We start from the raw sequence: 27,895 nt of genomic DNA, 5'->3' as shown, positions 1-27,895 counted from the left end.
CCTGGATTTGCTAATTGGACTACCCCAAGGAAGAGCAGCTCTATGGAAGATTACCTTTCCTGGAGGGAAGTTTTAGAAAAGCTCCATCAAATCACAAGCAAAGTGCCTTGCCAGAACTGCCACAACTTTTCTACTTGACCCAAATCTACGACCACAAGTATGGAGAATAAAAGGACAGCTTCTAAGCACTTACCTCGAACAAACACATTCAGCATTTCTGCCATTAGCAGCAAAGCATCACTGCTGACTAGAGGAAAAGGAAAGTGGCGTTATCAGAAGACATGCAACAGGAGGAGGAAGGATGGGCACAAGCTTACGGCATTTTCCTGGAACTTAAGACCTGGGTTCAAGTCCCTGCTCCACCACAAACTTCCCATCTGCTCCTGGCCAAATCCCTTGAGTAAATTAAACTAACCCACTTTAATTCTGACTGAGAGCATCCACATATGGTGCGGGTTTGCAGACACTATGGCTTGCATTTCCCACTCTCAGAAAGCCAGGCTGGGGGGACTATCCAGTGTGAAAAGTATCTGCTGGTGGAATCTTTCAGGAAGCAGGTAGGAGAGCTACAGGAGGAGATGGCTAGGCTTAGGAGCATCCGTGCCCAAGAGGAATTCATTGAGAGTATTCATACAGAGACGTCAAAGGCTGAGGAAACTATCCAGCTAGAGAGGACTGCTGTCATGCCACCAGAGAAGGAGGATATGGCTCTGTCACAGGGAGCACACTGGCTGCTAGTTACTTCTGGCAGCAGGCAGTGCTCTACCCCTATTCCCAGCCCACCCACCATAGTGATGAACTGTTCTGCTGCTCTGCCAATGAGCCATGAAGAATCAACCCCAAATGTGAAAGAGGAGAAGCCATGTACCCCCAAGGCTAGGAGGATCTCAGCCACCGCTCCCAGGAAGAAACAGTGTAGTGGTGGTTGGTGAGAGGGACAGAGGCACCCATCTGTTGGCCTGACATGACATCCCAGGAGGCATGCTGACTGCCAGGGGCCCACATCAGACATTATGGAGCAATTGTTGAGGATCATCTGGCCCTCTGCCTTCTATCCCATGTGGGCACTAATGATACTGCAAGGTATGACCCTCAGCAGATCAGAAGTGACTATAGGGCTCTGGGAGTAAGGATAAAGGAGTTGGAAGCGCAGGTGGTGTTCTCTTCAATCCTTCTGGTCAAGGGTAGGGGCTTAGGCAGAGAGATCCATCCTAGAAATGAATGCCTGGCTGCGAAGATGGTGTCACCAGGAGGGCTTCGGCTTCCTTGACCACTGGATGCTGTTCTGGGAAGAAGGACTGCTAATGAGGAGGGGGGAAAGCATCTTTGGATACAGACTGGCTAACCTTGTGAGGAGGGCTTTAAGCTAGGTTTGATGGGGAAGGTGACAAAAGCCCACAGCTAAGTCCAGAACATGGAGACCTGGGAGAAAGATCAGAATCTGGGGGTAACATGGGCTGTCATAACCGGGATAAGGGAGAGACAAGAGAACACCGGGAGGAAATCAAATCAGTATCTTAGAGGTCTGTATACTAATGCGACACACATGGGGAATAAGCGAGAAGAAATTGAAATGCTAGTTAATAAACAGAACTATGCCATAGATGGCATCACAGTGGTGGGACAATACACATGGCTGGAATACAGTATGGGTATAGAAGGGTATAGCTTGCTCAGGAAGGACAGGTAGGGGAAAAAAAGGGAGATGTTGCCTTATATATTAAAAATGTACACATTGGACCATGGTTAAGATGGAAATAGGAGACAGACTTGTTGAAAGTCTCTGGGTAAGGATTAAGGGGGTGAAAAAGAAAGGTGATATCATTGTAAGGGTCTACTACCCACCACCTAACCAGGAAGAAGAGGTGAATGAGGCTTTTTTTAAACAAATAAAATCATTCAATGCACAGGACTTCAGCTACCCAGACATCTATTGGGAAAATAACTCAGCAGGGCACAGATTATCCAACAAGTTCTTGGAATGTATTGGAGACAATCTGTTAGTTCAGAAGATGGAGAAAGCTACTAGGGGAAAGGCTGTTAATTTTGACAAACAGGGATGAACTGGTTGAGAATTTGAAAGTGCAAGGCAGCATAGGTGAAAGTGATCATGAAATGGTAGACTTCATGATTCTAAGGAATGGTAGGAGGGAAAACAGCTTAATAAAGATAATGGATTTCAGGAAGGCAGACTTTAGCAAAGTCAGGGAGTTGGTACGTAAGATCTCCTGGGAAGCAAATCTAAGGGGAAAAACAGTTCAAGAGAGTTGGCAGTTTTCAAAGAGATGTTATTAAGGGCACAAAAGCAAACTATCCCACTGTGTAGGAAAGATAGAGTATGGTAAGAGACCACCCTGACTTAACCAGATCTTCAATGATCTGAAACTCAAGAGACCAACAAAAAGTGGAAACTAGGTCAAATTACACAGGATGAATATAAAACAGCAACACAAGCACGTAGGGACAAAATTAGAAAGGCTAAGGCAAAAAACAAGATTAAACTACAGTAGAACCTCAGAGCTACAAACACCAGAGTTACAAATTGACCAGTCAACCACACACCTCATTTGGAACTGGAAGTATGCAATCAGGCAGCAGCAGAGAAAAAAAATAAAAGCAAGCATAGTACTGTGTTAACCGTAAACTACTAAAAAAATAAGGCAAAGTTTAAAAAAAAGATTTTACAAGGTAAGGAAACTGTTTCTCTGGTTGTCAAGTATCAGGGGGTAGCCGTGTTAGTCTGTATCTACAAAAACAACAAAGTCTGGTGGCACCTTAAAGACTAACAGATTTATTTGGGCATAAGCTTTCGTGAGTAAAAACCTCACTTCTTCGGATGCATAGAGTGAAAGCTACAGATGCAGGCATTATATACAGACACATGGAGAGCAGGGAGTTACTTCACAAGTGGCGAACCAGTGTTGACAAGGCCAATTCAATCAGGGTGGATGTAGTCCACTCCCAATAATAGATGAGGAGGTGTCAATTCCAGGAGAGGAAAAGCTGCTTCTGTAGTGAGCCAGCCACTCCCAATCCCTATTCAAGCCCAGATTAATGGTGTTGAATTTGCAAATGAATTTTAGTTCTGCTGTTTCTCTTTGAAGTCTGTTTCTAAAGTTTTTTTGTTCAATGACAGACTTTTAAATCTGTGATAGAATGACCAGGGAGATTGAAGTGTTCACTTACTGGCTTGTGTATGTTACCATTCCTGATGTCCGATTTGTGTCCATTTATTCTTTTGCGGAGGGACTGTCCGGTTTGGCCAATGTACATGGCAGAGGGGCATTGCTGGCACATGATGGCATATATGACATTAGTGGATGTGCAGGTGAATGAGCTGGGGGCTGTATGTGATGGCCAGTGGTGTTCTGTTATTGTCCTTGTTGGGCCTGTCCTGTAGTAGGTGATTTCTGGGTACCCGTCTTGCTCTGTCAATCTGTTTCCTCACTTCCCAACCACTTCAGATTTGGGGACAACTTATACCTTCAAGTCAGTGGCACTGCTATGGGTACCCGCATGGCCCCACAGTATGCCAACATTTTTATGGCTGACTTAGAACAACGCTTCCTCAGCTCTCGCCCCCAGCTAAAACCTCTCCAGCGCATTATCCACGACCTACAACCTATCCTGGAAAATGATCCCTCACTCTCACAGACCTTGGGAGGCAGGCCAGTCCTTGCTTACAGACAACCCCCCAACCTGAAGCAAATACTCACCAGCAACTACACACCACACCACAGAAACACCAACCCAGGAACCTATCCCTGTAGCAAACCTCGTTGCCTACTCTGTCCCCATATCTACTCTGGCAACAGCATCAGAGGACCCAACCACATCAGCCACACCATCAGGGGCTCATTCACCTGCACATCCACTAATGTCATATATGCCATCATGTGCCAGCAATGCCCCTCTGCCATGTACATTGGCCAAACCGGACAGTCCCTCCGCAAAAGAATAAATGGACACAAATCGGACATCAGGAATGGTAACATACACAAGCCAGTAAGTGAACACTTCAATCTCCCTGGTCATTCTATCACAGATTTAAAAGTCTGTCATTGAACAAAAAAACTTTAGAAACAGACTTCAAAGAGAAACAGCAGAACTAAAATTCATTTGCAAATTCAACACCATTAATCTGGGCTTGAATAGGGATTGGGAGTGGCTGGCTCACTACAGAAGCAGCTTTTCCTCTCCTGGAATTGACACCTCCTCATCTATTATTGGGAGTGGACTACATCCACCCTGATTGAATTGGCCTTGTCAACACTGGTTCGCCACTTGTGAAGTAACTCCCTGCTCTCCATGTGTCTGTATATAATGCCTGCATCTGTAGCTTTCACTCTATGCATCCGAAGAAGTGAGGTTTTTACTCACGAAAGCTTATGCCCAAATAAATCTGTTAGTCTTTAAGGTGCCACCAGACTCTTTGTTGTTTTTGTTTCTCTGGTTGTTTCATTTAAATTAAGATCGCTAAAAGCAGCATTTTTCTTCTGCATAGTAAAGTGTGAAAGTTGTATTAAGTCAATCTTCAGTTGTAAAGTTTTGAAAGAATCACCGTAACCTTTTGTTCAGAGTTACGGTCAGTCTCCAATTCGAAGGTGTTTGTAACTCTGAGGTTCTACTGTAGAGTAGAGACAAAGGATAACAAGAAAACATTCTATAAGTACATTAGAAGCAAGAGCAAGGACAGGGTAGGCCTGTTACTCAATGAGGGGAGAAAAACAATAAGAGAATGTGGAAATGGCAGAAGTGTTAAATGACTTTTTGTTTTCACCAAAAAGGTTAGGAGCGATTGGATGTCTAACATAGTGAATGCCAGTGAAAATAAGGTAGAATCAAAGGCAAAAATAGGGAAAGAACAAGTTACAAATTACTTAGACAACTTAGATGTCTTCAAGTCACAAAGGCCTGATTAAAAACATCCTAGAGCAGGGGTGGCTAACCTGTGACATTGGAATAAATTGTCCAGGCAGGATGTGGAATTTCTACCATGGGAGATTTTTAAGAGCAGGTTAGACAAACACCTGTCAGGGATGGTCTAGATAATACATTAGTCCTGCCGTGAGTTCAGGGGACTGGACTAGATGACCTCTTGAGGTCACTTCCAAGCCTACGATTCTATGGCTTTAATCCAGTTTAACTAATCCACTTTAAATTCACACCTTTCATTAGTCAGTCTTAATTTTCCTAAGTGTTTCCCATGTTAGACAAGCCCTTAGTCGCTCTGAGTCTTAATTCCTTATCTGTATAACAGCACTTCCTTACGTGGAGGATAAATATATTAAAGATTCTCACCTTCTATGGCAAAGGGGGCCAGATTAGTGCCTTTGACCAGTTTTTCCTCAAACTTTTTTTTCCCCATGGACCACTTGAAAATTGCTGAGGTCTTGGCAGACCACTTAATGATCTTTCCAAATGCTGTTTGTACCGTTAGCTAACTATTGTAAAGTGCTTTGGATAAAGTGTTATATATAAAAAAAAATTAACATGTTTTTGTTCTACAAATAAAAGCATGCACCTCACATATTAATAACAGTAATTTCTCCACCGCTGTGGCAGTCACCAAGCTGGGGCTGGGAAGGGGGAGGGGGTGTCTCTCCCCGGCAGATGCAGCCCTGAAGCTGGAGAAAGTCGCCTTTTTCCGGCACCACAATCTTGCACATCCCAAATTCCCCCCACACACACCTCCTATTCCCCCCAAGGCCACCACCTCACCTTACAAGTGCATCTTCTCCAGGGTCCAGGCCCCTAATTAGTGGAGCCACATCTGTGCGGCTCCACTAATTAGGTGGGCAGCCCTTCATTCTCTTGTGCGGCCACCCAGGTGCACACCATAGAAGGAACTATCTGTGGACCACCTGAATGGAGCTCGCAGACCACAGTTTGAGAACCTCTGCCTTAGACATCTAGGGAACAAGTGTTTGCCCATTTAAACTGAGAATCAACACAGAGCCAGGGTGGCTTCCTGGTCACCTCTAGTATTTCTGAATTTCAGAAGAGCTCTTTGTGGCTCGAAACCTTGTCTCTCTCACCAACAGAAGATGGTCCAATAAAAGATATTACCTCACCCACCTTGTGTCTCTAATACCCTGGGACAGACACAGCTACACTCTGTACTATAGGCAGCTAGGTAATTTGCAGTAGGAACTTAGTTCTCTACAGAGGGAGTACAGGAGAAGCACTTACCTCGAGTTTTGTCATCTTTGAAATGGAGATGAAGTATTTTGTTAACAGTTTCCTGCATGAAAAGGGAACATGATAATAGAGCTGGTGAGTGAGAAACAAATTAAACTCCTTTTCCTGCCTTTCCTGGCCAAAAACTGTATAAACAGTCCTGTCCTCCCCTACCCCACAACTGGAAGAAATCCCCCAGCCACTTCTGAGGCAGCACTTCTCTCTATCTGTGTTTTCCTTCCCACCCCTTTGTCTTGTCTACTACTTAGGCTGCAAGCTCTTTGGGGCAGGGATTGTCTCTCACTAAGCATCTGTACAGTACCAAGCAGATAGGACCCAGGCCTTGTCTGGGCTGCTAGGTGCTACCACAATACAAATAAGTAGATATTTAAATCCCTTATTTCCGCACATTATGTTTTTGGAAAGAAGGACTTTCCTTTTCTGATCAGTGCATGAGAATCTGTGGTTGGAAACCTTTGCTTAGACATACACACACACATCCCCTCAAGTGTTTGTACTCCTAACAGTTGGCAAGATGTAAAGACTTACATCAACATGAATGCTTCATGTCTCTGAAAGCTGCCATTCTCAACTTCCAATGACACAAAGCTGTGGTTTCTATCAGTAAGGTTTCATCTTGATAAAACCTTAAACACTTTTCCCCTTTATCTGTATCTTAGGCTGCTTGCATGGAAACCGTTCTGCATTATTCTTCACAGTGAGTCAAGTTAAGTCAATGTCAGAGTCTCAGTGCTACCACAGCTGGTTTACACCTACTGCAGAGGATGTAGAAACTCCAATGTAACCCTTTCAGTTAGGTGTAAGGTAAATGCTAAAAGTTGTTGTAAAGTCTAAGTTTAGGGCTAGGCTGTAGTTATCCAGACCAGGACTGAACATACCAGGCACCAAACCTTAGGCAATAACTCTGGGTGTAGGGTATCCTATCTGATAACCAGTTTCTGGCACAGAAAGTTAAAGGGGAGCAAGAAGTTGATGAGGTTGAGGCAGAGAGAAAGGAATTAGAGGGTAGAGCCAGGGAAAGAGATTTGCATATCATCTGCACAGACACATTAAACAACATTGAACTCAGAAATGAATTGATCAAAGGCAGCAAGAAGGAAGGAGCTGCAAGGAGAGAGGACTATCATGACCAGTGAAAAGTCAGTGGGCAGGTCAAAATAAAACGACACGTGCAGCACAAGAAGCCACACCTAGAGCTCAAGAGCCTGGTGCTAGTCTACCAGGCAAGACACAACCTAGCAGCCTTGACTGGCCAATAGAGCATCATTGCCGATAGCACCAAAGTTAGCGAGTTGAAGGCGGCGGGGGAAAGCAGCCCACTGACCAGAAGAGAGACTAGAAACTGCTCTTCTGTGAGGCAGCGATGGGGGAGACAGGGCCAGCGAGAGGGGCCGGGTCTCCCAGCCCCTGCGGGTTCGTTCCCGGGGAAATGGGGCGGGGACGGGTGAGGGCAGGGGGCTGCGCGTGGGGAGCTTTTGGCGGACAGGCCTGGGCGCGGCACGGCAGCGCTGAGCCGCTCAGCTGGTTACAGAGGGGGGAGCCGGGCCGGGCCGGGTAGGTGGCCGGGGGCTGGCGGAGGCGTTTGGCGGGAAGCGGTAGGGCCTGGGGGTCCGTTGGCAGCGGGGCAGGGAGCGCGGACGCTCGTGCCCAGGCAGGGTCGAGCTGGGGCAGGCCGCCGCCAAGATGCCCGGGGACCAGGAGACGGAGCATCCCTCGGCGGCGCCACGACCGGCCCCGACCGCCCAGCGCGGGAAGCGCGCGCCAGCTCCCGGAGCGCGGGCCCGCTGCGCCACAGGGCCGGGCCGGGCGGTGGTTAGCGCGGGGCACCTCGTACAGCCCTGAGGCGGCCCCGCCCCCCGCACCTTCCTGAAGCCGCTCGCGCTCGCGCTCTCTTCCCGCCTCTCCATCCTGCAGCGGCCCCGTGGAAGGGGCGGGCGGGCCTAAAATGGCGCGCGGCATTCTGGGAGCTGTAGTCCCATAGAGTAACCCGCACCCGGAAGTGAGTCGCTGATGCTTCCGGGTCAGTAAAAAGCGGAGGAGGGAGGGGAGAAATCCCATCTGCGGTGCATGCTGGGAACTGTAGTTCGCGCGGCCTCTCCCTCGCGGGTAGCCGGGCTCAGGCGGAGCCGCAGGCGCGGGAACGGGGAGGGGGCGAAGGCGGGGAGGCCGTTTGCACGCTCGGACTCCCGGCGCAAGCCCGCCTCTAGCGGGACCGAACCGGCAGCGGGCGCCTCCTAGCCCTGCCCACAGGACAAGCCCCGCCCACCGGACACCACGGAAGAGCCCGAGGTCGGTAACTGCGCCGGTGCGGGGAGCGCGGGAAGGTCTCTCCCGTCCCCCTGCCTCTGCCCCGCGCTGCCCCGCCCCCTCTCCCGGGCAGGCGATGCCGCCCGCGGGCCGCGCTGCCCCGCCCCCTCTCCCGGGCAGGCGATGCCGCCCGCGGGCCGCGCTGCCCCGCCCCCTCCCCTGGGCGGCGGCGATGCCGCGGTCCGTTTGTGCCCTGCTGGTTCCCTTGACCAGGGGGCAAAGGCGAGAGACGGTGTCTCCCGCTCTCTCCCCGCAGGTGGCACCTGGTGGCTCAGGATAGAGACCATCTGCCTTTATGAGCCTCTCTTCTGCCTCGAAGAGCAGTGGCCACAGCATTGGCATTTTAAGCATCACGGCTGGTAACTGAGACAGCAGCACTGAGGTGAACAGGGACAGTTCACTCACTTCAGAGCTGTCGTTCCAGGCTCTCTGCAGACATAGGCAGGCCTTGTCTATGCACACTCAAGTTATACTGCTTTAATTATGCCAGTGTTGTTACAGTGCTACAACACCCTTAGTGAGGGTGCATTGATAGCAGTATACAAGTGCTTATACCAATGTACTTTATTCCCATCTGGGAAGGGGAATAAATAATAAAAGTATAAGGTACTTTTATAACAGTGAGACTACATCCACACTAGGGATTTCACTAATTTAACTGTTTCAGTAAAGAAAAAAAGCCCCTCCCCCCGCCCCCCAATTTATATAGTTACAATTGTATGAAATCGGTATGTGTCGACCAGGCCTGAGGTAGATGTTGCTGCATCAGTTTACACTCGGTCACATTAGATAGACTTAAAAAAAAAAAAAAAAAAAGGCTTGACAATCTGCAGAGTGAAGATGGCATCTTGGGAACGGGTTGCCTCAGTTCAAGCCCTGTGTATCTGTATATCAGGATATTATCAGAGGGGTAGCCGTGTTAGTCTGGATCTGTAAAAATACATCTGTTAGTCTTAAAGGTGCCACAAGACTCTCTGTTGCTTTATGTCAGGATAGTTAGCTTCTGAGACATAGCTGTCCTGAAGAGTCCAGACGGTAGGCATTGGGCATGTGTGGTGCTGTACCAGTGATAGGCTGTGTTGGGTTCATCTTTCTTGAGGTTTTGCTAAGCACCTGCCTTGCTTTGGGGTTTGTGGCTGTTCTGCTCCTGTGTGAGATTTTCAGGCTTGATGGATGCTCAGCATCAGAAGTTCCCAAGCTGTGGTTCCTCGAACACTTGCTGGTCACTTGGCACTGGTTCTCTATGCTTCTAGCTGAGCAATTGGAATAGCTGTACAGGGAGGTGAAAGGAGAGCTAAAAGAGACAGGGCAACTAACTTCCTGCCAAAGACCAAAACATGTATTGTGTCAGAGAGTTAATAATACATAAATTCTTTCTTGCTGGGGCTTCACCACATGAGCAATTGCTCTGGTTGCCACATGGATGTAACTCTATTACTAACTCTCGCAAATTAATTGTGAATCACAGGATCGTGGTTCTAGCAGGAGGAACTGTACTAATGGAGCAGGAAGGCCCTCCATTCCCTTGATTTTCAGGGCCGGACAAACAGCCAGAACTTTGTGAAAGAAGACACAGACGTACCCTTCTTCCTTTATGGATTGGTCCTGGGGTAGTGAGCGGGAGGAGCTGGGGAACAGCTGCTGCCTGGCCAGAGCAGGGCCTTGGAGCCTGCAACAGAACTTCTGGGGCAGTGGTCTTCTCCTTTGCCCCAGACACAGCTGTTCTCTGATGACTCATCTCTCCGCCCTTTCAGTACTGCTTTGCCTGGGACCAGCAGCTGTATTTCCTGAGGCAGCAGGAGGCGGGGTGGGGATAGTTGGGGGAAGTGCTTCTGGGTTCCCGCAGAGGAGAAGTCCTGAAGCAGTGAGAGGGAAGAGTAATTAAAATAAAAATATATTTGTAGCTATTTGGACAATTATAAGATTTTAAAGGTAAATAATTTATTGTAGTCACTGGATAACACATTTCTGTAGTTAAAATTATACAAAGAAATAATTATTTAAAATTATGGTTTATATGCTTTGAATGTGAGTGAATTGGTTATTTAAAAATAATATTTAAGATTGAAAATATAAAAACTGCACTGTGATGTAGAAAGCACTGCTTGGGTGATGGTTTTCCAGCAATTAGCAAGGTGGTTGATGTTGTAAAGACATTCGTTGCAGTTCACATAAATCTTTACTGAAAAATAATTTGAAAACCTGATCCATAGGGAGAGTGCTTTATTTTTCTTGGGTGGTCTTTGTTCAGCTCCATTTTATAGTCCTCGTACAATATATTCTAAAATAACAATGATCCATAGAATATCAGGGTTGGAAGGGAGTTCAGGAAGTATGTAGTCCAACCCCCTGCTCAAAGCAGAACCTAATCCCAACTAAATCATCCCAGCCAGCGGATTCTTTGTCTGTGAAGGTGAGGTTGCTGCAGGAGGGCAGGAAAATGTGTGGGTGGGTGGGGGGCAGCGAAGGGAGGAAGTTGAAAAGGGAAATGTAGGGGGAAGGTAGGAAATGAGTCTGGGGAGAATCAAGAATAATAGGCAATGGGGATCGGGGAGTTACCCGGTCTTAGGGATGAAGAGGGCAGAGCAGCCAGGGAGAGGTGTGCATTTTTGTGTGCATTAAACATTGACTTTTCAACTTGAAATTCTCATTTACACACTGGAGAGGAGTAGTGGGGAGTTAAATATTTTTTTTAATCTTTTGATTTGTTTTTAGTCTGTCATGATTTTTGATCTTTTGAGGTTGGCCATCCGCTGATGTTATGGGAGGAGCAGTGGGGTCTGTGTAGCAGGAGACAATATCTCCACTCTGAGATGGGGCTGCACCATGTAACATTTCTAAATTTGGCTCTGTATTATAGCTCCCAGCATGCCCTCCTCCCCGGGTTACTAGGGCGGAGAGGGAGGGGGAAAGAGAGGGGAAGAGCAGAACTACAATCCCCAGCATGCTCTACTCTTCCTAGTTACAGGGTTTAGAGGATGGCTGTTGTAAGGGCTGGGGACTGTATCCCAGTAACAGTCAACGGGTACATGAGAAGAGGCTGTAGTGAGTTTCTCCCTATCCTGGGAGAGTGGAGTTGGGACTGGTGTCCTGCAGGGCTCCAAGTGGGTGTTTATGGGGTGGGAATGGCTCTGGCTCTGAGCACTATTTGTATCAGTCCTGCTTATCCTTAGGACCATGCACTATAGTCCAGAGATAACTGCTTCTTGCCTTTCACAGTACAGCCTTTACTGTCCACCAGGTTTTCCTGCATTTCCTGCTCTTCTCTGAGGCCAGCTTGGTCCTTCGTCATGTGGAGGACAGGAAGGGAGTGACATTAGCACCTGCTGTGGCAATGGAAGAGTTTCGAAGGGCCTATATCCAGTTGTGTAAGGAGAGTGGTGTTCAGCCACAGGAGACAGTCCTGCAGCAGCTACATGAGCTCCGGGAGGGGCCAGGACAAAGCCACTTGAATTTTGCCACCCAGAGCCTTTCTGTGGATACATGCAGAGTCCTAGGGAAGCTTTTACAGGACGAGATCCTGTTTACGGAGATCCTGCTGAGTGACTGCATGCTGAATGAAGAAGGTGGGACTCTCTTTGCCCACAGGGAGACACTTGCATGTGTGTTATACGTCTGAACCGTGAGATCTGGGAGTCAGGCTCACGCTGAAAGTCAAATTCTTAATCTTAAGGGAGTTGCTTTGAAGAGTGAATAAATGTGTGCTTATGGGCAAAACTGCAGCCCCATGCACAGGGAATTAGATCCAGGATTCTTGCTAATAGGAATTTGAGTGTTTGAATCTCCTGGCCTTACATTTACTCTATAAACTAATCTGTCTCAGAGAGAATATTATCTAAGCCCAAATGAACCCACACATTCTGTTTGCATTTTTTACTTTTTTACCTCATCAAGTTGTTTGAGCTTTGAAAGCTGATATATTTTCTTATTGAACTAATCTTATCACAAAAGCAAACCTCCTTCATACCTTTCAACCAGTGATGCCAAGGTGGGTGGTGGGGTCTCGTTCTGTTCAGGACCTGGGTCTGAGATGCTTACTGGGACCACATACAAACTATTTTGTGAGCATGAATAAAAGATCTGAGCCCCAGAAACTCCTTGCACTGCTTGCATGCTTAGGGAAGGTTAAAGGGACATGCTGAACACAATTAGGATGAAACTTTCATATCTCAAACGGACAATATTTTTACTCTCCAATCCCTCATTCCAGGGTGTATGAATGCATATGCAGAGCTTTTAATTTTTATAGGTGTTGCTGTTGGGCAAAGGCTTTATCGGAAAACTATGTCTTAAATATAGATCTGTACAGTCAGGCTTGGGCTCAATCCGGTATCTCCAGAAAGGGGACTCACCACGTGGAATACTCTGCCTCAACCACTTAACAGTCTAAAACAGGGTTTCTGCCGCTGCATTGTCCCTGTAGAGTACAGCTACTTTAGAAAAATAAGAGAGAAAAATACAGTGATCAGAGATCTTTAGGAGCCCACATTAGTAAGAGGAAGGACTAGGGGGTGTTGGAAGGAAGCTGTTTGCAGTTGGAACATGAGGTGTGATTCTAGCTGTGCTGGACTAATGAGGCCACAGAGTTGCTTGAAACTGATTGTGTGCTTTGGTGATTCCCTTGCTGCCCTGCTGCATATGCCAGAAGCACATTCCCTCTGCCTGGGAGGACTTGTCTGTTGTACATTTCCACTCATACGGCATGTTTCCACTGCAGCTGGTGGCGTAATTTCCAGCTCACGTAGACATACATGAGGTAATTTTGATGGCGTTTGTGTGCTAAAAATAGCAGTGTAATTGGGGCGGCGTGGATAGCGGCTTGGACTAGCCACCTGAGTTCATACCTAAGTTCTCTGACAGGACTGGACTCGGGCAGCTAGCCTGCGCTGCCACCAGTGCTGCTGCAGCTTTGCTAATATTTTTAGTATAGCTTGATCAAAGCTAGCAAGTGTACATCTACCCAAGCTGGAAGTTAGCCCTACAGCAGCAAGAGGAATTATTTGCAGCTGCAGTTGCTGAATTTACTTTCTGGTGGCTCAAGGGACTGGAAATGAGACTTGGAGCCTTTACCCTCTACATGAGAACATACATAAGAGCGGCCACACTGGGTCAGACCAAAGGTCCATCTAGCCCAGTGTCCTGTCTTCCAACAGTGGCCAATGCCAGGTGCCCCAGAGGGAATGAATAGATCACTAGTTTTAGTGTGGGCCAAGTCAGTGGCAGCCAAATGTTGTGTGAGATCTCTGTCCAAACCCTAGAGGAGAAGTGTCTACACAAACCACCCTATCAGCAGAGACCAAGGGCTGAATAAGTCATAGAGTCTGAAGTCCCCCCCCTTACTCCTAGAAGAGGGCTCTCAGACCAAGGCTGTGATCATAGTGGCAGGGCTTATGAGAAGCCTTTACCCAGGCTCTAGCTGGTCTGTGTGTAAAGAGAGGACTCCAGGTCAGGTTGGCATTTTCCAGCAGCACTAAAGTTACTTGCTAATGAAATAGTTTCTCCCGGTAGCTACCTCTCCTTGACTGGGGCTGCCGGGGTGAAGAGGTGTTTATCGACACCTCATGTTCAGGTCCAGGAGAGGGTTGAAGTTCTGTGTGAAATATAAATATCCTTCTTTTCTCTTTCACAGGGGTCAGACATCTGCTGAATGGACTTTGCTCCAACACTGTAGTAAAATCTTTGGACTTGAAGGTGAGTTTATTTAACTTTACTTGAGCAACTCTGAGCACAAGTCTTGGCCTTCAACACAGAGAAAGCAATTGAGGAGGTTACAGAGGTGCAGATCTCATGGGAATTGGGGATGGAAAGACCCGATGAACCCATGCAGGCCACCAGCTGAAGGGACCAGTGCAGGATTGTTCCCTTTTGCACACTTCCTAATGCGGTGTCCTGTCCATTGTAATTGCCTCGCTTGATGGGACTCCCAGCCCTTCTCTTAGAGAGACTGCTTCACTGCTTGGTAGAACTCGCTGGCGGGAAGGTTTTCCTAATAATCCGTTGCTAAGGCCTTGTCTACGTACAGAAATTGCATACTTTTAATATAAATCTTTTTTTAAACTGATTCATTTAAACTGGTGCAAACTCCTGTGGACACACTTATTTTGGTTTAATAATGACTTAGTTCAGTTTAGTTTAAAACTGTTCCAGTTGACTTAAGCTATAATGAATTACATCTGTTTTAATCTGAAGTGTGTCCACGTAGCCTTTTGCACCAGTTTAACTAAATCTCTTTAAAATCACACATTAACTACACTCTGATCTACACTTAACATTTAGATCACCTAGATATGTTGCTCAGGGGGAGTGGAAATTCACACCCCTCAGCGTTGTAGTTAAATCGACCTAATCCTCAGTGTAGATGCAAATTCTTCTGTTGACCTAGTAACTGCTTCTTGGGAGGTGGATTAACTACATTGACGAAGAAACCCTTCCATCAATGTAGGAAGTGTGTGCACTATGGCACTACAGTTCTGGTGCTCATCGTGTAGACACTGCCTACAACTGGTTCAACTTTCTCATATAGATCAGTCCATCTTTACTTACTCATGGGCAATTATTACTGTGTGTCTCCCTCTTAGCTGCTGCTTGGTCAAGCTAGACATATTTAGGTCTTTTACTGTTTCAACATCAGTGAGGGAGTCCCCTGGTTATCTGAATTGCTCTTCTGTGAAGTCCCTCCAGTTTATCAATATCTTTCTGTTAACATGGTATGGAGAACTGAACACATTATTACACCAGAATTGCATGTGGAAAGGACTATCTGCCCCAGGTCTGTCATATGTTGCCTTTATTATACAGCCCAAAATTGTGTTTAAAAAATACTAGCAAAGCAGAATCTGGGTTCTGATTGAATACTACCTAAAAATACACATTGCAACACTGACAACCAAGCTCAAGTTATGGGTGTGTGTGTATGCAGTACAGTGGGATCTGGAGCCCCTGGATAGGTCACACTTGCCACAGATCCTCAGGGGAGAGTGTAACAAAATATTTATTTAAAAAAAACAAAAACATAAAGACAGCCTTCTGCTAGGACATAGTATCATTCTGAGTTAGTTCCCAAACCCATCCATCATGCCTCACTCTGCTGTCAGATGAGCCCTTCCTGGTGAAAAGTCGAAATGGCCACCAGATGCCAAGAGTCTGAGGCTCCCTTCTTATCACAGGCAAATGATGATCATATTTGACACCACTGTTTCCATGTGGGAGGTATTTGGCTCCCCCATGTGGAAAGTGTTTCCCGTCACAGTGAGGCCAGGCAACATGTTTCTGTTTGGCACTGTCACCAGCAGGAGCTGTGCATTTCCACGCGAGGACTGGAGAGCCTGGGTTTAGTGGGCAATGTGCCTGGGACCAGTGTTACCTACATGTGATAAATCATAACCACAACTCGGCCTTGGCACCACCCAGTGTATCAGGCGGGATGAAACGGGACACCTTAAGCCACTCACCTGCAGTATTTGTTTCAGGGGAATAACCTGCGAGCTCTGGGTGCTGACTCTTTGGGGAAACTCCTCAGGCAGAACAAATCCATCAGAAGGTGAGGTGTAAAGTCACTTCCACCCGTCTGTCCACTATGTGCTGGGTGAGTGGGTGCAAGGCTCGGGGGCTTCCTTCTCTGCTGGACCAGAGCTGGGGTGGACATTGGAGAGCTCCCTTCTCTTTGGAGTCTGGTCTTTGTTGGCTAGGGTGGGCCTGTGATTGGGTCCCCACAGGAGCTAGGCTGAGGTAGCCCCTTCAGCCTCTTGCTGTTCCTTGTTCCTAGGGATGTAGATTAACCTGCAACTCCTGTTTAACTTTCCCCTCAGCCTCACCTTGGAGTGGAACAGCCTGGGCATGTGGGAGGAGGGCTTTTCCCTCTTCTGCCAGGGACTAGGAGGCAACCGCTTCCTCCAGTGGCTGGATCTGCGCAATAACCAGATTAACCACCAGGGAGCAGGAGAGCTGGCCATGGCCCTGAAATGCAATTCCAGCCTACAGGAGCTGGGTAAGAGCAACTCCCCTTCGTCAGGATGTTATCACTTTCAGGTGGTACCTTTGGCCTAAGTTCCCTCTAAGCTGCGTGGTCTCACGCAGCTGCCTATTAAGCCCTGCTTGGGGCTGCAGCGGGGAGAGATGCCTCTCTCCCAGCACGAACCTACCACAGCGGGGAGAGGCATCTTTTCCCGCTGGCCCCAGCACAGACCTACCCTGGATTTGCTGCGGCCAGGGGAGAGGCGCTCCTTCCCTGGGCCCAACCCAGCCCCAGCATGGACCCTGCTGTAGCCAGGGGAGAGGCACCTCTCCCCCCCCAGCCCAGGTGCTGCTGGGGGGAGTCCCCTCTCCCCGCTGTAGCCCCCGGGCAGCGTGCACCCCAAACCTCTCATCCCCGGCCCCAGCCAGAGCCCTCACCTCCCCCGCACCCCAGTCCTCTGCCCCAGCCCAGAACCCCCCCCACACACACTCCAAACCCCTCCGCCCCACCGCATGAATTTTGTTATGTGCACCAATGTGGAGGTGATATGAAATTCATTCCGCACATGCATGGGAAAAATTAGAGGGAACACTGCCTATTGCACTGCCTCCCCATTTCCAGTCACTCCAGAGCTGCTCAGAGACTCTGTGCCAGTGGCAGCCCTGGCAGCCTCTATACAGGTTTCATGATTTAGATAAGCAGGGGCTAACCAGAAACTCTGGAACGGAAGCACAGAATCTAAATCTGGGTACCTGGTGCAGTAGCACCACCCTTGGGGTTGATGAGAAGAGCAAATCCCCCAGCTTATGACTGTCCTGTTGGTTTGAGACTCGTGCATCTCATTCCAGGCCCTGAGGTTTCTTTGTGCAGATGCCCTGCTGCCCCAAATAGAAGCCTTGATAGAATTTCCCTCCCCCTCCCTAACTGGGCAGAGGTTGCTGCTGTGCTGTCTCCCTGCAGGGAGTTTTTTCTTTCAGACTAGCAGCAAGCTTCTTGGCTGGGCAGCCTCTCCTAGGAATTTGGGTTTGTTGAATAATGACATGATGGGAACATCCTGCAGGCCTGCCTGGCTGGAATGGTTCCTTGCGCAGACTTTGCAGTGTGTGCAGCGTTTATTGCGGGTCCTTCTGCAGGATGCTGAGAGGGTAGATGAAGCTGCATTTGCTATATGTTTGCACCATCCGTCACTTTCTCGTTCCATCACTCTCAGATGGTGAACCACACCCACTGGTGGCTTATGCTGAGGCTCCTGGGGGGAGCTGACCCACTGTGCAAGGGTGCCATGTGTGAGGAATATATTCAGTATGGCCTGATGGTGCTGGTGCTATTGCCAGGGTGATGGTTTGTTGCCCCTCTAGATTTGCGTTGGAATAACATTGGGCTCCTGGGGGGCCGAGCGTTACTGAGCTGTCTGCACAGCAACAAGACCTTGAGGAGACTGGAGCTGGCTGGGAACAACATCCCCAGTGACATCCTGAAGGCTGTGGGTATGTGGCCAATGTTGTGTGGGCAAGACGTGTGCATTCTTCTTCTCACCACAGGGACATGGATGGTGATGGGGCTGCTGCTATCTCAGAGGAGCCCCATGTCTCCCACTCCCTGACAGGAGCCATTTAGGGCCCTGCCTGCTGGTAAGGGAGGAGTTGTGCTGAACTCGGGTATGCAGGGAGCTGCACTGTGCTAAGGGAAGATACGTTGGAATTTTCCCAGTTCCTCCCTGCAGACATCAGCTAGGGAAGGAGATGGTTGGGTTTGAGTGCAATCTTGGAGTGTCATGTAAACAGGGAAGGACTCCCCCTTCAGTGGGGCTTTGTATTGTCCCATAGTGGCTGTGGTACAGTTTGGAAGTTGCCAAAAGCAGCCCCCACTGAGCTGCATTGTTGTTGTGGGTTTTGGAAGCTATTTCTTTAACACAGAACACTTCCTTCACTCTATCCATTACACCCATATTGTGGGAACAGTCTCCCTAATGGGTCCATGCGGAGGCCACAGGGGTCTAGGTATCATCCTGCTGTAGAACTTCTCTCTGCTCTATTGTTATGGAAATGTGCGTATCTACTCTAGTTCTCTCTGTGTCAGAACAAGCCATGGATCACAACCAGGATCGCCAGACCATTCTGGCTGAGAACCACAGCCGGACACGCGTGCTCAGTAAGGAGATGTTTAATCTGAAGGAGGAGAAGACTAAGCAGGTGAGTGGCCTCCTAATGCTTCAGCAGCTTGAGTGGGACAGCCATGAACACTGGCTTTCCTGCGAATTGTCTTTGTAAAGTAGCACAGTACCAGGAGTCCTGGCCCACGGAGCCACTTGCACATGTTGACATGCTGCATTCGTACTTGCAGTAGGCACACAGCATCATACAGCAGATTGGGGCTAGGTCGCCCTTGGGAGCAGATCCACCAGTTGGATTGTTGCATTGGAAACATCCCATGGCTGAAACACTTGTTTCTGGGAACCAAAAGATTTCAGTGGTTTCATTTTCATTCATCCTGTTCTTTCTCTTACTGGGACAGTTCAGTACTTTCCAGTTTATGAAGTTGTTAATACATGTGATTTCCACATCCTCTCCCTCCCTGTGGTACAAAGTCTCTGAGACAGAACACTAGCTTTGATCAATGACCATAGACCAACCAGGTGGAGATGCCCATCAGAACACCAGTTTGGCTTCTTCCAGGAGATCAGCTGGTGCTGCTCCCCATGCAGCCCCAAAGGGAGGGTTAGGGAGAGGCAGGTCTAAATGCCACAAACTCATGCAGTTCACGGTGTCACTGGTGTTTATCTCAATCTCAGTTCCTGGATTTGATGGACACTATTGATAAACAGAGAGAAGAAATAACCAGGAGCAGCAGGTCAGTGAATCTCTTGGCTCCCTCCTCGCATAGGGGGAAAGATCGGGTTCTCAGAGGGAAGTCTGAGATGGAAGTCTTAATTTCGAGTTGTTAATGTTTTTCTTTTCCCAATTCAGGACATCAGCAGCACGAGTTGGCCAGTTACAGGAAGCCCTGAATGAGCGGCAGTCTGTCATGAATTCATTAAAAGCCAAGTATGAGGAAAGAATCTGCCCAGTCATTCCATTGTCTGAGAAGTAGGCTGTACTGCTCAGAGCTGTGGAGAGAGGAGGGAGTAGCTGGCTCACTATTTCAGTCGGTATTTTTTTAGCACCTAGAGGTCCCAGTCAGGATCAGGGCCCATTGTACTGGATACTGCACAAATGTCGTAAACACAGCGACTGCCCCAAAGAGCTTGCACACTAGAAGAAGTAACAGACAAGCAGGTGGGCTTAGGAATGGGTTGAAGGGGATAGTGACAAGGCAGACCATTGTGGGGATGGGCTCCCAGCAGTTTGCAGGCTGGAGAGAGAAATGGATGCTAATCATGTCAGTTTCCAGGGCACCTGGGAACTTGTTGCACTGGACAGACCTAGATGGAGAGGTCTGTGCCGTGAGGCTGTGTCCACTCTTAAGGAGTGGCGTGTGAGGTCTCTGCAGGAAAGAGAGCACATCATAAGGCCAATGCCTGAAGCCCTCCGCCCAACAATGACTACACTTGCGAGGCATGCAACTGCATTTGCAAATCAGGGATCAGACTCGTTTCCCACGTGAGAAGCCATAAAAACAAATAAGCCCAAAACTTAAGTCAATGTCAGCTGAACTCTCAGCTGTCGAAGTGATGGGAGAATCCAACAATCATGTCACTGATCCACACTGGCCACCTGCCTCACTGCTGTCAATTGGCAATTTCCCATCAGCATTGATCCCTGTGGAAGTGGATCTTGTACGGGGTTTTGAGGGAGGGCGGGTTGGGGCCTGACAGATTGATACAATAGGGGCATTCTGTGCATTTATGGGAGAAACTGAGAAATGAGCTGCAAGACCTGGTATCACTGGAGAGTGTTAAGTAGATGGACAATGCAGAGCCGGCAGAAGGCAAAAGATGGGCTGTATAGGGCTGGTATGGAAGAGAGGACATGGGCTAGGCTATCCAGGGGTTGGGGACAAGCAGCCTCTCTTTGCAGAGCGGGAGAGAGTTGGCCCATTTGCTGTGTGTGTTTAAGGCCAGTTCTATACTACAGACTTCTGCCAGCAGAGCAGGGGTGTGGTGAGGTGTGATTCTTACAGACCGTGAAGAGGGACCCAACACCTAGGTGAGTGGGCACATTAAATTCACTGTTGAGAAATGCAATATAAGGGGCAGGACATTGAAGGAATAAGTGGAGCTACTCAGGCCCCTTATTGGTGTATAAATTAACTGTAACAACTGAAGGAAAAGTTCTCTAAGTGTCCTGTAAACAGCTCAGCGATCACAATCAGATGCTTCTATTCAGCCTTTTTTACAAGAGCAAAATTGAAAGGCAACAAATTTATAACTGATAAAAAAATATTTGTTACACAATGTAAAATTAGTCTGCTCAATTTCTTGCCACAAGTTTTCATTACAGCCAGGAGCTTAGTAGGATTCCAAAAAGGATCCAATATCTCTTGATAATGAGAGCACCCTCAGTAACATTAGATGTGATACAGATACATTAGGGGATACAAGTCCTTGTGCTTCAAGATCTGAGCTAACCACTAACTGATGAGGGGTAGGAAGGAACTGCCCCAATGAGCAAGTTATTTTGTAATTGGAAATTCCAGAGTTTCTTGCACCTTCCTCTGAAGCAGCTGGTACTGACCATTGTCTGAGACAAGAGGCGGAGCTGGGAGGACCCCAAGCTGATCCTCTGTCTCTTCCTATGTTGCTGTGAGGTTGTGTCTTGCTGCATATCCTGTGCTGTCCAGTGTAGAGAATTCATTGGGACTATGATGTATTTTTGGGAGGGACAAAGATTAAAACCTCAGCTGTGCCTTCTGCTGTGTAGACTGCAGATGACTGAAGCTGCATTGGCTCTGTCTGAGCAGAAAGTGCACAACTTGGGAGAGCTGCTGAGTGCCACAAAGCAGGAGCAAGCCAGCATGACTGAGTGCCAGTTGAAGGAGCTCCGGCAGCAAAAACAGGTGGGCTGGATTGTGGGTTGGACGGGGCTGGTCAATATTTGATTCTGGGTGGCGTTCTGGTTTGGGGTGTCAGGGGATGTTGGATGGGATGAGAAGTCAGGTGGTTCCATATATGAACTGCTGTGAACTGTGAAGTACAGAATAGTGACTGGAGAATGATCTGTACTGTGAGTGGGAGAAAGTTATGGTGTTGGGGACTTGGGTTATTTTGAAGTGGTATTGGATGGGGGTGTGGGGCGTCAGGAGGTCTGGGATTGGCTTTCCTAATCCTGGGCTTGGTTTGCAGGAAGCTGCTGATCGGGAAACAAAGCTGCTCCGGGACCTATCTGCTGCCAATGAGAAAAACCTGCTTCTAAGAAATCAGGTAGGAGAGCAAGCCTAGGCTGAAACATGGGATGGGCCTGAGGAATTCCCAACATGTTTTTTACTTTGCTAACTGTGTGTAGGTTTCCAGACCCTTTCCTATGCTCCCACTGGCTAGTGGCCATGCTCAGCCAGCCACCCATCCCAGTGCTAGTGGAAGCAGAAGCTTTGTTTGTCTTCACTTCATGGTGGTGATTTCCGTTCAGGTGGATGAGCTAGAGAGAAGGTGCAAAGCCCAGCAGGACCAGCTGTTCCAGGTGAAGCAAGATTTGACAAACACAACAGCAGAGCTGAAACTGCGGGCCGTGCAGGCAGAGGGTGAGTGAAGGAGCTGGGCAGCCAGGCCTGGGGGGAATCAGAGAATTGAGTTATGGGGGAGCCAGACCCTGCAGTCCGAGCATAAAGATTTATAGTGAGACATTTAGTGTCAGGTGAAGGGTGTGGAGTACCAGGGCAAGACCTTGGTTGATAATCCGCTCTCCTTTAACCTCCAGAACGCCTAGAAATGGAGAAGAGGAGATTTAAACAGGGCTTGGAAGATGTGGAATCCCTTCGAATGAAAGAGGTAAGGACAGGGCCGCAGCAGCAACTGAACCAAGTCTCCCCACTGGCCTCTGGGCTACTGATCCCTTTGGTTTAGTTACTGGGACTGTTTGTTGATGTCAGGTGAGGATCCAGCAGCCTCTGGCTCATCCATGGGAACAAAAGGCCATTTATAAAAATAGAAACTCTTTCCCGCTGGCCTGAGCCTGGCAGGAGAGATTGCAGGGCACCCTGCTGCTAGGCCATCCAGCAAGGTTTTGCAGCGTACTCGTACTCGGGTGTCAAAGAGATTTGTCCTTTGATCCTGTCCCCAGAGGGCAGTAACTGAACAGGTGGTGTCGTCATTTTTATCCTGAAAAAGCTGTTTTGCTGGAGCAAACAACAAAATGTCTCAAACACCCATTTGTGCAATTCAGGGCCAGTGATTGGGGCTCGGCTCTTGTCACGTTCTAGGGTGCAGTTCACACCAGTGAGAGGTTGTATCACTGTGGTATTATATATAACCTGAGGGCCTCAAAATTTTCTGCAACTTGTGGCTCCCTGTCTGGGACATGCACACAGCCAGAATGCACTTGGTGTTCTATATGCTGTGGAGCTCTGATTCAACCACTTTGAATCCAACAGCCTGCCTGCAGTTATCGCAGACATGCTTTTGTCTTTATCAGACTTGTTTAATGTTAGCAGGTGACCCCAACACCACCCCCAGTCCTGAACTTCCCCAGACCTGTGTGCTCTGAAATGTCCAGCCCTTTCCTGCAACATTCAGAGGAATAATAAGATCCTTTTGCTCCTTTAAGGAGACCAAACCCACCAGCTTGCCAAATTACCCAAAGTTCACATTCACTGAAGTACAAACACAGTTGGTTTAGATTAATAGTAAAACAAGTTTATTAACAAAAGAAGACAGGATTTTAAGTGAGTTCAAGTGTAAGAGATAAAGTTAGAAATGGTTACAAGAAAATAAAAATGAAAATACACATCTACAAGTCTAAAACTGAATCTAGCAAGGTTTGGTTCAAGGCATTGTTCAAGAAGCTTTTCTCACCCACCGTCTTCCACAGTGGCTGACCTTCTCGGTCAGGATCTCTTCCAGAGGCCCAAAGATGCTGATTTCTTTGGCAAGAGAAAACTTGAATTTTCTGCTCCTTTTCTTTTATAGTCCAGTGAACCTTTTAAATGGATTCTTCTGAAGGTTACCCCTCAAAGTAAAGTTTATTTAAGCGGTGAGGAGGTGACATGCAGCATTCAGTCTGGTGGTGAAGGAGACCCCATGTTTTTTTGTTGTTGGGTTTTTTGTTTTGTTTTAAAACCCTGCTCCTGTTTGCAGGAAACCAAACAATTTGCATTTTTACCAATCCTCCCCGCCCCCCTTGAAGGTTCTGTTTACTACCTATATGTAAATTGAGGTAAGCACACATTGCTTTGTTTAGGGTAGGCCTGTTTAACAACTTTGGCCTTGGCAGGGCTATCTGGTTTTGAACAAGTAACATCATAAACGGGGAATTCATAACTTTATGTATAATGTGGCTACATATATTTTACCGTGATATTGACTAGTGAGTTATTTATTTTCAGACGATGCTTCACAAAATATATTTTGGACCAAGATTATTGCAGTAGTGTGTATAGTGCAGATACAGGGTGCTTCGAGTCCCAGCTCTATGAGCAGTTCCTCCCTGGGATGTGGGGACTGATTCTCCACTGGCACAGGCAGTGATGAGGAGGCTGAGATCAGATCTGGATTGGATTTGGGTCTCTCAAAACTGTCAAAACCAAAACCTTCCAAACTGTTCTTGGGTGTGTGTGGAAATCTCGTGAGAGATCTGTTTCAGGAAGACCTCATTTCACATCCCAGCTGGAGCCTGGGCCTTTCCCAGTGTTTGGCTCCGGTCCAAGACCAAACTACAAGGTGGCCTGAGCTCCTGCGAGTTGACTCCAAGCCCCTTTCTTCAAAAATGTGGGGGAATTTGTATGCAAAGCTCTGGCTTCCTTTTTAAAGGCATTGCTGCTCAGTTGTTTTGGAGCCTCCCAGAAGAGTTGTGTTGGGGAAGGAGGAAGCTTTGTTTTCTCTTGCTAGTAGCTGGCTAGAGGGGCGTGTGCTATTCCCATTGCTGGGTGACTGCTGTATCTCAGGAATAATAAGGTGCCAGAAACCCACTGGAATGGCTCCTGCTGCTTTGCAGGTGGATCACATGACACATCACATGGAGGCAAGTGAGCGCTCCATGCAGGAGAGAATCCAGAGGCTGGAAGCCATCCGGATTGGGCTGGAGGAGGTGAGAGCGAGTGGTCCGGGTGCCTGTGTGTCTGGGAGCCATTGGCTGTGGTGGAGTTGCAGTGGCAGGAACGTGCTGCCAATATTTTAACAAGGGGCTTCTACAAAATTTTCCACTGCTGGCCTGTGAGATTCCCTGTGTGCTGTGGGGCATGAGGGCTGGGGCAGAGATGAGAAGACAAGGGGACTGAGTCATCTGTTCATTTGATTTCCTATTTAAACAAAAACTCTTTCTACTGGATAGTGGTGGAGCGAGGTCAAACACAGTCCTGGATCTGAAACTGGGTAAGATAGCAGGGCTTGGGCATGCAGTCAGGGGAATTAAATGTTGCCTGCAGCAGTGATGTATTTGCCTATGGGCTAAGGCCCATGGAGAACAGGTTTTTCAGCCCCCATGCCCCTCTTGGCTGTGGCTCCCTGGCCCTGGAACTATGTGTCTGGTGCATTCCCACCTGCACCTGAAGCTTGGTCTGTGAATCAAATGACTGACCCAGGCAGCCACTAGGTGGGGAAAGCCTTTTGTTCCTTGCCCCTAAGGGAAAGGAGGTGGCTGCCTCACTTTTAGCCCTGTCCCATCCGTGGCCTGAAGCTGCATGGTAACATGGCTGGAATGTGTGTGTCGTGTGTGTTTGTGATAGGAGCTGAGCCGAGTCAAAGCAGCAGCATTTGCTGAGCGAGGTCAGGCAGAGGAGGAGTTAATCAAAGTCCGGGGCCAGGCCAGGCTGGAAGAGGTAAGACCGTGACCCAGCTGCTGGGCCTGTCTCTGGAGGTGGGAGCGGATTTGTCTTTCCAGCATGTGTCTTTCTCCAATAACTGATCAGTAACTTGTTCTTCATCTTGTTATCCTAAGTATTGACTGACTCATGAGGGTGAGTAACCCTGAGATGTCTGCATCAAGCTATATTAGCACTTTCCATACCAAGGTGTCTCAAAACCATCACCCCTGTCCCCAGCAGCCCAGCACTTTCCAACTTGTTACATACAGAATTAGTGGTTATGGTGTAATAGGGTGTCATTCTAACTGCTTATGCTCATGGTCCTGGCAGACAAGTGGATCCCTTTGCTGCTATGTATCAGCAGACTTCATGTGCTGCTGCAGTTCTCTAGGCTCAGTAGAATTTTTCCCATATGGCTATTGTTGTTGGGCAAGAAATGTTACTTTCTAGACTTGAAGTGCGTGGAAACTGCAGTGAGACCCCCTGCACAAGGCTGGGGGGTTCCCCTTGTGTGGCATGTGAGGAGTCTTCCTCAAGACCCAGACCTTTTCTAGCACCTTACATCCCAAGCTAAAATGCTTTATGAGCTTATAAATACACCCCCACACACACACACTTCACCACTGCACAAGTGCAGTGATGTCTGAGGTGGGATGCAGCAGCTGAATAACCAGATACAGCAGTGCTGCCCAGCCATTTAGGACAAGAAGTGAGGAAGAATGCTGTGTCAAACTGAAATGAACCCAGGCGGGAGGATGTAAATACCAGGACTGGGGCTTGTCCAGGACTCTGGCATTAACGGTCCTACCCCTATGAAATGCCCATTGGGATCTTCAGTGGGTGGTTAGGGCCTTGTTTTTACATCTCCTCCAAAAGGCAGCCCTTCCACCAGAACATTGTCTCCATCATCAGAAAGAGGCGCTGGTCCCTGTTCAATTCAAGGGAGGCGTGTCCCTTGGTGACTCCCTGCCACCACACACTGCAGAATTTCCGCTTCCCATCCAACACGTGCTAGGCCAGTCCCTGCTCGTGACCCTGGGCTGGAGAGAATCCTCTTACAGGAGGCAGAGGGGCTACGCGCTTGTGTTTTACAGCAACAGCACCTGGATCACTTGGAAGAGAAGCTACGGCTGATGACACAGTCACGAGATGAAGCTCAGAACTACTGCCTTCAGCAGAAGCAGGCAGTGGGAGAGGCACAGGCCAAGGTCAGCCAGCTGACCCTGCAAACCGAAGGGTTCAAGAGGCGCGTGGAGGAACTACAACAGGTACTAGGGCAGGGGGAATTCTAGTCATTGATGCAGAGCTGTATGCTGCGGTTGCCGGTCTCTCATGTCCTGTGTATCTAGGACCTGAACGGCAAGGAGCAGGAGAAGGTGGCTGAGGTGAACAAAGTGAGAGTGGAGCTGCAGGAGCAGATTGGACACCTGCAGGCTGAAAGGACAGCACAGGAAGGGCTGAAAGAGAAGATTGCTGCCCTGGAGAGGCAATTGAAAGGTGATGTACAGCACCTTCCTTGCAGACTGCAGGGAGTAGTATGAGGTGTCATGTCATCTTAGTCCCGCCCCCAGGGTCTAGAGAGTTTGGGGCCGAATGGTACAGGCTACTACCCTTGACTATACCACCTCATATTCCTTTCCTGCCTTCCAGTTGCTCTACAGTGATGAATTAACCTGCACAGGAGCCCCTGGAAGTGCCTTAGGATTCTTATCCCCATTTTACAGATGGGAGGCTGAGGCTCAGAAGTGAAGTACCCTGCTTAAGTTCACACAGCGGGGGGAGGGGAATAGAACCCATGTCTCTTGACCCTCAATCCTGTGAGCATGATGCCACACCTGCACACAAATGTGCATTCCCCCCCCCCATCAGGGTCTTGTTGGGCCCACTAGGTAAAGCTAGAGGTAAAGGCCTCCAGCAGTCTGTGCTGTGTGTGTCTGTTACCACTCTGCCTCCACAGGCATATTCCCACTACAGCAGGTTATTCTCTGGTACTGACCCCATGAGCCAAAGGACACACTCACTCCCTATGCTAACATGGTTCTTCTTGCACAGTGTTATCAAGTAACCACCGGGAGGCCCTGCTGGATAAAGAGAGTGAAATCTCTACTCTCCAGGAGAAGCTGAGGATGAAAGAGGCTGAGATCTCCAGGATGAGGGAAGAGGAGGCCCAACGAGCTAGTTTCCTGCAAAACGCCATCATGGCCTATGTGCAGGGCTCTGCCCTTGGAGCCTTCAGCCCTAGGAAATGAGCATGTCCTAAGGAATTCCAGGTGCCTGCTGTCAGGAATAGGGGGGCGTGATCTGTGTGCAGCTCCTTTTTCCAGAACATGCCTGGTTTCTCAGGAGAGTGGTGTTACTCCTCTCTGAAGCACAAGGGGGTCACAGACACAGAATCCCTCAGGCCATTCAGAAATTCTGCTGCTGACAGAAATGAGGTCTGAAGAAAGCAACTAGCCAAGCTGGGGTAGGGATAGCCAGGACTGAGTTCTCCCACTTCACCGTGTTAGGCCCTGTCCACACTAGAGCTTGTAACAGTCTTTG

General features: G+C 48.4%; 2 protein-coding genes across 3 annotated transcripts in view; one reads left to right on the top strand and one right to left on the bottom strand.

Annotated features, from left to right (window-relative positions):
* The window catches only part of CENPX (centromere protein X), a 9,593-nt gene extending 1,418 nt beyond the window's left edge, over nucleotides 1–8,175 (bottom strand). Inside the window, 4 exon segments of the mRNA XM_054046818.1 lie at nucleotides 194–247; nucleotides 6,193–6,244; nucleotides 8,064–8,138; nucleotides 8,140–8,175. Coding sequence (XP_053902793.1) covers nucleotides 194–247; nucleotides 6,193–6,244; nucleotides 8,064–8,138; nucleotides 8,140–8,160 — 202 coding nt within the window. The 5' untranslated portion in view covers nucleotides 8,161–8,175.
* Nucleotides 7,531–27,895, top strand: LRRC45 (leucine rich repeat containing 45). Of its 2 annotated transcripts, none has more exons than XM_054046817.1 (18): nucleotides 7,531–7,614; nucleotides 11,750–12,074; nucleotides 14,138–14,199; nucleotides 15,978–16,048; nucleotides 16,317–16,495; nucleotides 17,821–17,949; nucleotides 18,542–18,654; nucleotides 19,254–19,312; nucleotides 19,429–19,506; nucleotides 21,322–21,457; nucleotides 21,744–21,821; nucleotides 22,027–22,138; nucleotides 22,315–22,385; nucleotides 24,547–24,639; nucleotides 25,277–25,369; nucleotides 26,449–26,622; nucleotides 26,704–26,851; nucleotides 27,407–27,895. In XM_054046817.1, exons 2-18 carry the CDS (start codon nucleotides 11,843–11,845, stop codon nucleotides 27,601–27,603), a joined length of 2,025 nt encoding a protein of 674 aa, XP_053902792.1. In that variant the 5' UTR covers nucleotides 7,531–7,614; nucleotides 11,750–11,842; the 3' UTR covers nucleotides 27,604–27,895. The 2 variants fall into 2 exon arrangements, with proteins under 2 accessions (XP_053902792.1, XP_053902791.1); XM_054046816.1 differs by lacking the exon at nucleotides 7,531–7,614 and adding an exon at nucleotides 8,259–8,490.

The sequence above is a fragment of the Malaclemys terrapin genome, chromosome 13 (assembly GCF_027887155.1).
Source record: "Malaclemys terrapin pileata isolate rMalTer1 chromosome 13, rMalTer1.hap1, whole genome shotgun sequence".
NCBI lineage: Eukaryota > Metazoa > Chordata > Testudines > Emydidae > Malaclemys > Malaclemys terrapin.
Note: the sequence above shows the minus strand (reverse complement) of the source record. Positions and strands in the feature narration are given on the sequence as shown.